The 13,524-nt window shown below is 36.8% G+C and overlaps 1 protein-coding gene across 1 annotated transcript; it reads right to left on the bottom strand.

Annotated features, from left to right (window-relative positions):
• Positions 1-11,283: 11,283 nt before the first annotated feature.
• On the bottom strand, positions 11,284-11,931 carry LOC115229628 (LIM/homeobox protein Lhx1-like). The gene has a single exon (XM_029799953.1). The coding sequence runs from the start codon at positions 11,929-11,931 to the stop codon at positions 11,284-11,286; it is 648 nt and encodes a 215-aa protein (XP_029655813.1).
• Between the last annotated feature and the right edge of the window lie 1,593 nt (positions 11,932-13,524).

Raw genomic sequence — 13,524 nt, 5'->3', positions numbered from 1 at the left:
ATTTTTTAATTTAGCAGGAACGGAGATCATGACAAATCCTGTCAGCGCCTAAACCGAACTTAGATATTTAAAGTTCTCAATTTGAATTTCTCTAATTATAGGGATTTGCAATCAAGTACTCGTGTGGCATTATGAAAATGCTTCCGATTATGACAGAACAATTTTCAAATTGATTGATGTTCAAATTGGTGATCTAAATGACTTCGTCCACGATTTCACAAACTATTTTTGTAAAGCAAAAACATTTCTAAACATTTCTAGCGCATCCAAATTTTCTTGAAGAATTTTAATACAATTACATCACAGGACTTAACAACAGACATGATTTTCACTTTTGACCAATAGATTGTCTCCAGTTCATTTGACATTGATTTTATGAAATGATCGGATGAAATTGTTTGCATAGAATAAAAAAGTCGCAGTTAAACTAACATCGCGGAAGAAAATATACGTCACCATCTCAGACAGCATAGTCAGCTAAACAACCATCCTAAATAACACTCTAAGCCACGTCAATATTATCAAACTCTGCGACTTTAACGTAGAAAAGAAAATATAAGTCCTAGTGGGACGCCAACAACTGCTATGATGGAGTTGTGTGATTGTGATCTGACACATCAATTGAGGAAACGTCTCAGTCTTGATATAGTCCGTCGAGTGCTCCAACCAATTGGTTGGCCTACATTAAGTACTCAGCTTCCGCCAAGGTGTGCCTCCACGGACAGCTTAGCGTCGAGGCAATTCCGGAAATAAAAATAAACGTAGATTATCAAACTGTTCCTGTGTCAATGATTCGGGTTTTTGAGTCATTATGAGAAAAATCTGTTCAAAATACTTTCTTAGTCTACGATTGAAAAATAATCAGAGACATCCAAAACCAAATTTTGTCAAAAATGACTTTACTACGAAGTAATTGTTTATAATAAGTGTTATAACCGATAATTCAAAAAACTCGATATAAAACTCAGACACAACACACCATGGAACCGTATTATGTGCGTAGTGAGTGAAAATTTTGTTATAAAGTGTACCTAAAAAGTTATAAGGCTTATTCAAAGATATATAATTTTTAGCCAGAGACGAACAGTGAAAAAAAGTCGTAAAAACATTTATCACCGTTCGGAAGGCCTCAATCTCATATCCCTTTTAAGTCGTTTTACTTAAAATATAAAAGTGAAAAAAACGTTAAGAGGAACCGCAGAAAGCAATCTTAGAAATATGGAGAGAATTGCCTGGACAAGCATGCACCGACGAGAAACCATTGTTGCTATAAAGACTAGCAGCGACTCTTTGTTTAAACTTTATAAAACAGGGAATAACTGGAAATAGTACCATTGATTAGTTTACATAATAAGGCAAGTAAACATGATTAACGGCCGAGTCATAAATGCTGTTAAGATCAGTCAGAAATTCTTGTAAATAGCGATTTAATATGAAAATTTCAACACAGCAAAGAGACATTTGAAAAGTTCTGGAAATACTAATTTAGGATTTCTAAACTTTGTCAAATTATTGGAAATGGCGATAGTCCCAACAATATTAACAATACGACTCTGAATCAAAGAAAATTCTGCCATTCCCAAAATAAAAAAGAGATTGAGAACTTCACCTATTTTAACAACAAACTCAAGCAAACATGAATTTCCGGTTTATCCAGGAAAATAGACTGTCATCGAATATCAAATAATACCCAAACACATTTATCAAACCATTCGAGGTGATTCGAGTACAGTCAAATGAAAAGTCTTTATACTTCATATCGAAATCAGACTTAAGGTAATCAAAAAATGTAACAGACTTCCCACGAGTAACGGGTCGCCAATGTAACATAATAACATCGTCAAGAATTTTTTTAGGTTCAATAGGCATTTGCCTTCACATCAAAAGAATATTGATGCAGAATGCAGTAAAGATGCATTGACAGAGTTTACCTTATCTCAAAAACCAGAGTTACATTCAAGCAATGCTGGTGCTCCATCTGTAATACATGCAATAAGATTTTGCAAAAATAGACCTTCTGCTTCAAAAAACAATTAAATCCATCAAGCATATCTGCACAATTTTTTAAACGAGATAGCTTATTGCTTTAAATAAAAAAAGGAATAAAAGAAACACAGCCAAAACCGGCTTGCATGATTGTGAGGAAATTCCCGGGTAAAACAGACACCAAGATCCTCGAATAAAAAACGTAAATTCCCTGGGATCTCTAGAACGATTGGTGCACAAATGGCCAAGTTTCTAAAAATGAACAAGAGTCTTGAAAAACACAGGAACCCTCTATCGCAATTGTCCAAAAGCAAAATCGTTTGCATAAGTTACTGTACTTCGACAGTTTTATAGATTCGACCTTCTCAGCCGATGAACTGGGTCGACAAGCAGTAGAATTAAAGGTTCCCTTGGCAAAAGAGTCAGCACAGGTGTGTTACGGCTTGACGAGTGACGCCGTCATCAGTGATCTTTTTCAGCCACACCATAAAAGAAAAAGACAAGAGGGAGCAGCGACACATGACTTTGTTCGGATTATTTAGTTTCTTGATAACATGTTCTCTTTCTGTCTTGATCTTGTGTTAGTTAGTTAGTTATGTTACCCCGGCTTCACTAACACGTAGGAAACCGGCTGCAATCAGGAAGCGCGACGCGAAGATCGGGCGCTCCCAGAGATCCCGAATCCCAATAGGCGGAGACAAGTGAGGCGGTTCAGGACAGGGGAAGAGGTCTTCAGGGGTGAAGGAACGGTATGTTTCGAAAATGAGTGGATGATGTCGCGAGCGAATCTGAGCAAGCTGGACACGGAGATATCTGCAGAGTGATTGCTCTGAGGAGTGGACCGGCGGGGGGGGGAGAGTTGAGAAGTTTGTTGTTGTTCGGCGGGGGAAACAACGATGTGGGTCACCTTCACGTGGTGTTGTTTGGATGCTGTGATTACAGTAACTAAAAGACCCTCAACAATCTCCCCATCTGATCGTTGTCACGATCTTTTGGCTGCAATTTGATCTTGTGTGGCTGGCCCAAGTGAGATATCATATTGCAGCAGGGCAATTAATAATAATACAGTAAAACCTCTGGTGCTCGCCATTTTCGGGACCGAAGAAAAAATGGCGAGCAATAGAATATGGCGAGCAATAGAAATAATCAATAAATTTGTTGACATTGAAATTTTGAAAACATCTCCGTTTTCGATACTTTCCGATCATAAGTGAGCCTTCCAAGTCATATTTGAGCAAAGAAACAAAGAGAATCGAAAGAAATTAAAAGAAAAAAATTAACTAAAAAAATCTTTAATAGTTTTTTTTAATTCAGCCATATTTCTAATAACGGTTTCGATTAGTTCCAACGAATTTATATCAAAATTTTCATTTTGATAAAAGAATGACTTTATTCTTTTCAACATTTTCAAAGCCTCTTTCGAATTCACATGAGATTCGTCATTATGAGTATCTTCATCGTCATATTTGTGTGGGAAAGAATCTCCAGCAATATTAAGGTAATCTTCAATTTCATCTATTTCGGTAAATTCATGATTAATAAAATCATCTTTATCCACCGGGTCCAATATTTTCAAGATATTTACCATTTTATCATAATTATCAATTTTAACAGTTGGTCTTTCGAATTGATTTTCACATTCGATCCATTTTGAATGTCCGAAACAATTTGTAATTGTTTTGGTCGTTACTTTTTTCCAGGCAAAATATGTAAAAAGAAGACCGTCTTTTAAGGTTATTTTTTATGAGCTTCCAGTGGATTTTCTCCATTTTCAATTTTTTCTAACATTAACTCAAATTATGTTTATTAAAATGGCCTTTGAGGGATCTAATGATTCTTTGATCCATTGGCTGTAGAATTGTTGCAGTCTTCGAAGGTAGGTAAAGAACTTCAATTGACTGTAAATCAGCGTAAAGTTTATGGGATGGGCATCGATCCACAACTAAAAGAATTTTTCGTTTTTTTAGATGCCTATCCCATGTTAAAAGCCATTCGTTAAAAATTTTACTTGTCATCCATGCTTTTGGTGAATGACAGTAATCGACAAAATTTTCGACTTTAAAATTTTTAAAGCAGCGAGGTTACTGGAACTTTCCAATCATAAGTGGAATTTTTTGTCTGTCCCAGTCATATTTGAGCATAGCAACAAAGAAAATCTAAAAAATAAATTAAAATTAAACCGTTCTTAAAGGATATTATGTCCATGTCGAACCTTCTGACAAACACTTTTTGAAGGGATAGATTTGTAAAAAATCCCAGTTTCATCAGCGTTATAAATGTTTTCAGCATTATATTGTTAAATCTTTGCAGAGATCAAAGAAGTAAATGCATCAATTTCTTGTTTCTGATCAACTGCAGTAGATCCTGATTCTCCATGTAAAGTCCTCAATTTTAAGTTGTTCCGTATCTTGAACTTGCTTAGCCATCCATTGCTGTTTTTAAACTCTTTAATTCCATAAATATTAGCAATGTTCTTTGCTTTCAACAAAATTGAATTATCGTCCAGAAACCCCCCTCTAAGCTCAATGTAATCCATTCAAGTTAATAGTTCGGTGTCAATAACAGAATAAGTTAAGTTAAATAATCTCTTCTTATTGGAGAAAATAGGGTCAGTGGACATTATTTTCTCTTTTCCAAGTCTTAAATCGTTCACAGCCCTTCGAGATATTTTTTTCTTCAAAATAGAAGAAAAATGTAAGCTATACGGTCCATCGTGAACTTTTGTTCTCCTCCATGTACGCAATAATGCGACGTTTTTCATTAAAAGACAATCTTGTGCACTTACGCATGTTAAATTTATCGTGGTTGAAATATTTTATATAAAAAATAGTTTAATCAAAAAAAATATTTTTAAAAATTAATGGCGAGATTTAGAAAATGGCGAGCAATAGAATATTTATCAAAATTTACTAGAAATTTTTAATTTTTTGAAAATATGTGGCGAGCAATAGAGGTGGCGAGTAACAGAGGTGGCGAGCACCAGAGGTTTTACTGTATGAACTTTTTGAAAATATGTATTTACACACGCATTCTACATTTTGTTGTTTAAATTTTTCAAGTTCTTATCTTATGTTTCGTTTAACTATTTATATTAGTTTTATGTCCAAAGGGTTAAACCAATTAAGAAACAATGCACAAAAATTTTTAAATTGTATGTGGACAAGGGGGCGATAAAAAAAAGGTTGAGAATGCCTGATCTAATAGATTATTAAACAACAAAAATTAAAATAGTAACTTTGATTAAAACAATAAAAAAACACTAAAAATAATCACTTTTCTTGATTTGAATCAGTGTTCTGATTACAACGACATGACAATTGCCTATGAGAACAGTTCAAACTCTTCATAGACTAATATTGTAAAAATGAACTTTCTTTGCACAAATGTTCAAATATAGACAGATGATCCTTAAATTACGTTAAAGTTTGTAGCATTTTGAATTTTAAAAATAAAAAGTACGGTAAATTCCCTACAATTTCTCAACGTGGCATTAGTGGCAATTGCATTCAACTTAAAATCAGCAAAAAATTAGACTAATGAGTTATAAAGATTAAAATACACTGCTGTCTGTCAGTGAATAGCTGATAGATTTTCTTATATGTTTGAAGTAAACACTTCGAGGAGGACAATTAACGATATTTAAAAGACGCGTGGAATGATTTCGAAGAATGTTAATTCCTATATGAAAATTTGCAAAAAAATGCGGAAGTACTCCTCACTTACGGAGAAGTTCCAATTCCTTCCATTCGCGGTTGAGACTTCTGGTTCCTTGGGCAGTAAGGCAATCAGCTTCGTTCAGGAGATCGGGTCCCGCATGTCTGCCATCACAGGCGACGCCCGCGAATCGAGATGGTTTTTCGAGCGGATATCCCTTGCGATAGTACGCTCTAACTCTTTCTCGATCGCGTCGGCTTCCCGCCCATGAAGCTTTTAATTAATTAACTTGTAGTTTTGTAAAATATTAATTTAAAAAAAAAAATTTCAGAGCTGGAATATTCGAAAATTGATGAAACCTCTCATTTTACCAACTATAAAAATGTCCTTCAAATCTTTTTAGATATCAATGCTAAAATGAGTACAAGACTTGTATTTAAATTGACTAGTAAACCGACAACTCAGAAAACAAACAAGAAAAATAGTTAATGCCTAGAAAGCAAAGTCCCCATTAAGCCAATTGGGATCCTCCATTGCGGAAGGGACCTAGACTATAAAAAACCGAAATCCAAACAAAGTTCATATCGTACTGACGAGCATCCTGATTATAGGGCATATCCGACTCCTGTTCGTCCACATTTTCAACCTCCTCAACACGGTCTGTCTCCTCGACTTCTCTGTACAGAAACATATCGACCATAACATCCCACGGACTTTGTCTGCTCAGAACTCCCTTAATTCTGAGGAACTCTCTGGACAACAAATACCACATCACCCCAATAGACTCCCTCCCCTACACACTCACTATGGACGACAACCTTGTTATTGCAGGGAATAGCACAATCCACGTTATTGGGGTAGTTGTCACTGTCACAGAAAGCAATCACGATTATCCCCCGCATGGAGGCTTCCTTAATACACTGATAATCCACTTGGGGATTGGCTACCACCAACACCAGGGGTTCCATGAATTGTTTCTACCAATAAGAAACATTCCCAGCCTGTCCCCGATTGGTGAACGAGCCGGGAGTGAATCTCTGGACGACGGAGGCAGACCCCGTGTAGCGGGCAAACTTGAAAGCTGCTCGCTGGGCCAGAATGTTCCCCCCCACAGCGACGATATCCTTGGGGTTTTTGATGGCAACCATCAATCGAGCGGCGATTTGGATTTTCTCCCACATGAGGTGAATGTTTATTATGTTTGTCCCTTTTGATTATTAAAGTGAGTTACCGTCTGTGTTGGTGCTGTAAATGTACCTTTCCATTTGTTTGTTAATGCTCGGAGAGGCGATGTGAGCCTTTGAAACGAGTATGAGTCTTACTTCCTCGGGAGTTATTTTCATAAGATTAGATCCACCAGACATTTATTCTTATCTAGCTATAAAATGCGTGCAAACATTAAAGCAACAAGATAGAAATCAATTAACGTGTCTGATTTTATTTAAATTAAATTTGTTTTTAGTATTAAAAAAAACTTTAATTATTTATTGTCAATTTCTAGTTTTCTATCCATCTATTTTTTTCCTGTCTAATTATTTATCTTATCCACTTGTCTGTTCCTATTTTCATGTCCTTTTGCTTTTCCTATAAATCTGTTAACTCTCGTGAATTGGGGCGGGGCGTTTCCTGCAGCCAGTTTTTTTTACCTTTCGTGTGTTAAACTTACTAAGCGCGACTTGGCCGCAATATTCTCATGGAAAGACTTTTTATGCATTCCACACACGATGATCACTAAACCTATATCATCTGAAAAATCCTTAACTGACCGGCCTTGTTATTAGGCACAGGCATTCCTTATTCGCTTTTCCGGTTTCTGTAGAAATAAAATCATTCCGTCGCGGATTCCTAAATCAGGCAGAATCCAAGTGGCCAAATCTTTGGCTCTTGCAATCGAGCGATCTATGGGCTCAAACTCGCCAGATGATTGATACAAGCTCTTCTCTTTTGTCTTCGTTTGTCTCGGAGAGTCTCCCAGCCACAACCACGGTGGCAACCGCACGTCTCTTTCGCAGAATATTAAATCAAAATTGTGAATTATTCGACAACGCTAAATTCGATATCAGCGTCATTTCTCCTCAGTTAGTCAACTACGTTCAAAACACCCTGCGGCACCGGACGATTTATCCGAAATTCCTGAGTTGGTCACTGGTTCCGTTTGTAACGCATATTCCGTCACTTCAGGAGAAGTATCTGCTACTCTCAGTTCTTTCCCCCTCAGTAGCAGTGGTGGTATTGATGGTATGAAATCCATCCATCTCAAGGACCTTCTTTCTCCGGTAACTTTTGAGACAAGAAGACGCCTAATGTTGGCCATCATGTGCCTATGTGCAAGAATTATCTCTGGTGAGATTTCTCCTTTCACAAAGGATTTACTTTTCTCCACAAATCTGACGGGTCTAGACAAATGTGATGGTGGAATACTACCCATTGCTGTTGGAAATGTCTTTAGACCCCTGGCGGCTAAAACGCATTTGTAAAACAGAGTGGATTATTAACAAATACAAATCAAGGAAATAAGACTACGCAGTTTAGGACGCCCTCCCAGCCTCGCGGATTGCGAAACAGTTGCCACGGATTACAGCAATGGAGAGGGGTTGTAGAAGCCAAAAGGACTCTCTCGGCGATTCTTCTTCCCAAACCACGTAAAAAAACAAAGCGACTTGGAGGCAAAGACCCCAGAGGTCTCAACGGCAGTGGGCAGGCGGCTAAAATTATTTGCCGTTCGGTAGTCTCTGAAGCAAGTGAACTTTTAATGCAGATCCAACTGGGTGTAGGTGTGAAAGGTGCTTGTAAAGCAGCCGCCCATGGTATACGGCAGCTGGTTTCTCCGAAAAATAATGGAATCCCTTTCCTCCTTAAACTGGATGTGAAAACGCATTCAATTCTATTCGACGAAATCATATGTTAGAATCTGTCCGTAATCGTTTTCCTTCATTATATCCCATCGTACATCTATCATATGCCTCCCCAAGTTGACTCCTGTTTACTGACAACGTTATTATGTCTGAATTGGGGATTCAACAGGGTGACCCATTGGGGCCTCTTTTTAGCTCATCGTATCGAGCATTTGAGCATCACCGCTTTTGACGACCTGATTATCCTCGGATCCCTAATCAGTGGGAAGGGTACTAATAGACTCTTGCTAACAAGAAAGAGGAAATAGAAATCCTCATTTCGCGTATATGTAAACTTCAATCACACCTGGGGCTTTTTCGACTTAAGAACTATCTCTTTATTCCGAAACTTACTTTTCTCATGCGCTCTACGCTCTGTTTCCTCAAACAAAAATACTTATCTCGCCTTGATAATCTGGTTTCCAAATCATTTGAACTACTGGTAAACCCCTAACAAGTGGGTTTCTCGGGGGCTTAAAGTCCCGGACATTCCATCTGTTCAAAGAAACTGGGATAATATATATTGTTCGCACATACTTGAAGATATCCGCCGACCAGTTTCAGTTGGCAAGTATAAATTGTGCCTGTCAGCTACATTCGGCCGATTGGCTGAATGTGTTACCGATCTCGTCAGCCGGTATGTTCCTGGACAACGAATCAGTCGGCTTGGCATGGAGATTTGCCAGCCGCACCATTGTAGATGTGTAAAATTCATCGACAGGAGGGGTTAACACTCTCTCTTTTGTCGCCTCAGTGCCGGCAAGATTCCCCTCAATATTAGAACCGGTTGGACTAGACCAGGGGTCGGCAAAAGCAGGCTCGCGAGCCTTTAAAGGCTCTTTAACTCTTACGGTAGGCTCTTTCAATTTTTAACTATTTTTTTAATAAATGATTTCAATTTTAACTATTTTTTTTGTTTTGTTAATAACAAAAAATCTTTGCACGTTTAACATTAATTTTTTGTGGTACATCGATATATGCCTAGCAATAAAAAAATTAATAAAAAATCGATAATGCGCGATATTTTCAATCAAAATGGACTGAAACTTTTGCATTCACGTCTAATTCAGAACAACTACCGAAATGTCTCATTTGCCAGGAAAGTTTGAATCAAAATAAAAAGTCAAATTTAGAGAGACACATTAACACAAAACACTCAAATTTCGCAAAAAAATATCCAATTGGTGATTCCAGAAAGAAAGCTGTAGAAGAACTTGCAAAAAATAATCAGATTAAGAATTCCGCTTTTAAATATTGGTATCACAATGCCAGGACTGCAAATATTGCCAGTTTTTTGATAAGCCACGAGATCGCAAAAAGGAGAAAACAATTTACCGATGGCGAATTTATAAAGGCATGTTTCATTAAAAATTTGCATACGGAATTTTGACAATATTCGGGTCCACTTATATGTGTGAACAAAGTTTTTCTCATATGAATTATATAAAATCGAAATTAAGGAACAAAATTACAGATTCGAATTTGGAATCTTATTTCAGATTAAAATTAACGACTTACGACCCAGACATTAACCAACTCTCCAAAGAAATGAGGAATCACATTTCTCATTAATGCGTCTAATTAATTTAATTTTTAAAATGAATTCTTATTTATTTTTTAAATTAATGTCTATTTAATTTTATGAATTTAAATTTTTGACAAGTGGTATAAGGTGGGTCTTCAATTTTTCGAAATTTCCAAAAATGTTCAAAATTGGCTCTTCTCCAAAAGTATTTGCCGACCCCTGGACTAGACCGTGGGGACGGAAAACGTCCTGATGGGTCGACTTTATTCCCGTTCAGGGAGGGACTGGCACTCTTGTGGGATGTTACCTATGTCGACTTGTTTTCCTCTTCATCGCTAATAGACTCTGCCTCTCGCCCTGGATCTTCCTCCGCTCTTGTTGAAATAAAAAAAATCCTGAAGTATGTTTCCTTAACCGACACTTGTTGCTTCATTCCTCTGGCTTTCGAGCACAGTAGAATAATTGGACCCAAAGGCTCAAACTCCTCTCAGAGAATGGTTTAATCATCTCGAGGAGGAGTCACGACAGTCGTAAAACGAGCTGGCTTTTTCAGCGGATATCGTTCGCATTATTACGTGGAAATTGCCTGTCCATCCGCTCGGCGACTCATCTAATTTAGTTAACTTCTCTTTAAAAACTAATTTTTCAAATAAAAAAAATTCGCTAAGTTTCCAGACTTTGGGGTCTAGCCAGAGACGCCAAAATTAGTCGTTTTAATGAGTTTTTGATTGTCACTCGTGACTTCAGACTTGTCGATTTATTTAATTAAACAGTCAATAATCTATTTGTTGAGGAAGCAACTTTTTTATTACCATGGAGGAAATCAAATAAAATCCCTTAAAATTTGTCAGCAGATCTTGGCCTAATCTCTAAAAAAACTCCTGGAAAGAAGAATATTTTGTATTTTGGATCTCCTGGAAGAAGCGTATTCCAAAATCAGTGTTTGGAGGTTTAGGAAAGTAGGAGAGAAATGAGAAACAATTCGGTCGACAATCCAAAAACTAAACCTTAGACAAAGTACAATCTGAACATTTTATACAAGTATTTTTATTTAAATGACACATTGTTAAAAATTAAGATCTTGGTAGAAATTCATATTGGGATAGTTCTGAAATGTCTGATCAGGAGTTTGGAAATGCATTGAGGGAGGAAACAGCATTTGATTTGTTGGCTCCCTCAACATACTTTCTGGATAATATTCGTTTCCATAGTGTTGATAATCTGTTATAAATAATGAAAACAAACTATTTCCAGGTGTGTTATTCTGGAGGATTTGTGGCCTTTGATTAAACTGATGTTGGTGGATTCCAACTTCTGTGTTATCAGGAGGTTGATTAAGGGGTAGGAGGCTCGAGTTGCTCGGGTTGTTTCTCCGTTCCTTGGACCTTCTGTTTTGAAACCAGACCTAACACTAGAGACCTCCATCCTGACTTGGATGACGCGAATTGTTAGTCCAGTCAATTTACTCATTTCTTCCAATATATGACGTGATGGCTTTCTTTCACTTTCGTACAATTCTGTAAGTAGCCCAATTTGGTGTGGTTTGATCGATGTCCTTCGTCCTCGTTGTTTGGATTTTTGAAGGTTTTTATTGGCTTCATGATTGGCCTGAACTTCCTCACTAATGGATCTAGGCTCTTCAGGACTCCCATTCGCTTCCGAACAAGAATTAGGGGACTTTGAGATGCCTTCCGATTCCCCAGTGTTTTCAGTTTTTACTAAAAATAACTCGATTACCAAACATGTATTTTTGTGAAAATAGTCCATGCAGTAAAGTGTGGATTTATCAGCATAGGAGAATGAGTCCCCAGTTTTGAGTCTTTTGTTACAACACCGACACTTGAGGCATTCAACATGATACATATGTGACATGATGATATACACAAACGTATTTAGTTCAATTTGGACGTTACACAACGGACAAATCCCATAGAGCCTACAAACTAAGATTTTAATAAAACATTGCATAGTCGTTAAAACAGTAAATCCCGTTCCTCACATAACAAACATTTGTGAGTACTTGAGAACACTTAGAGCACTGGAGACAGTTAGTGTGAAAACATGAGTCCATAACACGCAAATGTGGGTGTTTTGTATTAATTACTTCTTGACATTTGGTACATTTCAGTTGACCATCCATGCGGGGAGAACAACTAAAAACAGTAATGATAACTGCGCTAATTATTTAATAAAATATCAGAGCGGAGTCTACGCTGAAAGTCGCCCTTTGATACGGTTTTAAGCGACGCCGCAGGGGAGTGCAGTCAGATTAAAAAATACAATAAAATATATTTGAGATTAATAAAAACAAGTCATTTCCGACTACTAGTGCGAAGCATCCAATTTACTTTTAAGTACCACTCAATACCAGGCTAAAACCAAAGTATATATCTAACCACTGAAAATACAGTTTCCAACAGGCGTCTTCCAATCGGGGTGTTTGAGAGTAAATAGTACCAAGTGGGTTAATCACTTAAGTTAAATTTTCAAAATCATGGCATTTACAAAAGTCAATTTTGTATATGCTCGAATTGATTTTTTGAGTTTTTGACTAAAATCACTTCTTTTAAAAATGGAAATTTAATAATTGACTAATAATATAATCAATAAGCATCTGCAAGAATTTTTTTAACAAAATAATTGTAATTTATTAGAAGTTAACAAAGCCATCCATCTGCAATAATTTTTGTACATAAAAATGAAATTGATTATAATCAAGAAAATAATTGTAGTATTTCCAGACAATTATGTACGTGAACTATAATTTAGAGACAGTTATAAAATAACTCGATTTTTGGCACGTAAGTAGTTTACTAAATTTATATTTCAGAAATCGATTATTGTACTAATTATGCCATAGAAATATCATTTTTCGAATGATATTCCTTAAAAATACTTTGAGTCAAATCAATTATTTGCACTTCCCATATAAACCAGATTCTTAAAAAATGTACGTACCTGTCAGTTCTGACCTATTTTACCCGTTAAAGAAAATTTGCCATATTAGTTCTTATTCTTTTTAATGCAATCAGCGAGAGTGTTATCAGATGCGTCGATACTAGGATAGTACAGTCTAACCCCGGGGTGGAGCATCAAAGTGCCCCAGAAAGCGGGGGTGCTTTTCCAAACAGGGGTCTGGTTTAACTATTGAATTATAGTTCATTTAATGAAGCTATGAGTAACATCAATTGTGCCATATCTAACGTAATCGTGAATAAGGCTCTATTTGTATCTCGTTTATCAGAAGAAGCTTTCAACTCATGAGTCTCTATGTCACCGCAGGCAAGAAAACAACCTGTTTAAGTTCAATCACAGCCTTTTCTATCGGTAGCTGCACGGAGAGACAAAGGAGGGTACCTAGCAAAAGGCCGAAATGCTTGACACATGGTGGAGTATTTCTTCAAAGGTGTGTCTTTTCAGTTCGGTGGATCCGATTTATATTGTCTCTGACATCCTCAAGAAATT

This window comes from Octopus sinensis, unplaced genomic scaffold (assembly GCF_006345805.1).
Source record: "Octopus sinensis unplaced genomic scaffold, ASM634580v1 Contig13292, whole genome shotgun sequence".
NCBI lineage: Eukaryota > Metazoa > Mollusca > Cephalopoda > Octopoda > Octopodidae > Octopus > Octopus sinensis.
This window is presented reverse-complemented; position numbering and strand designations above follow the sequence as displayed.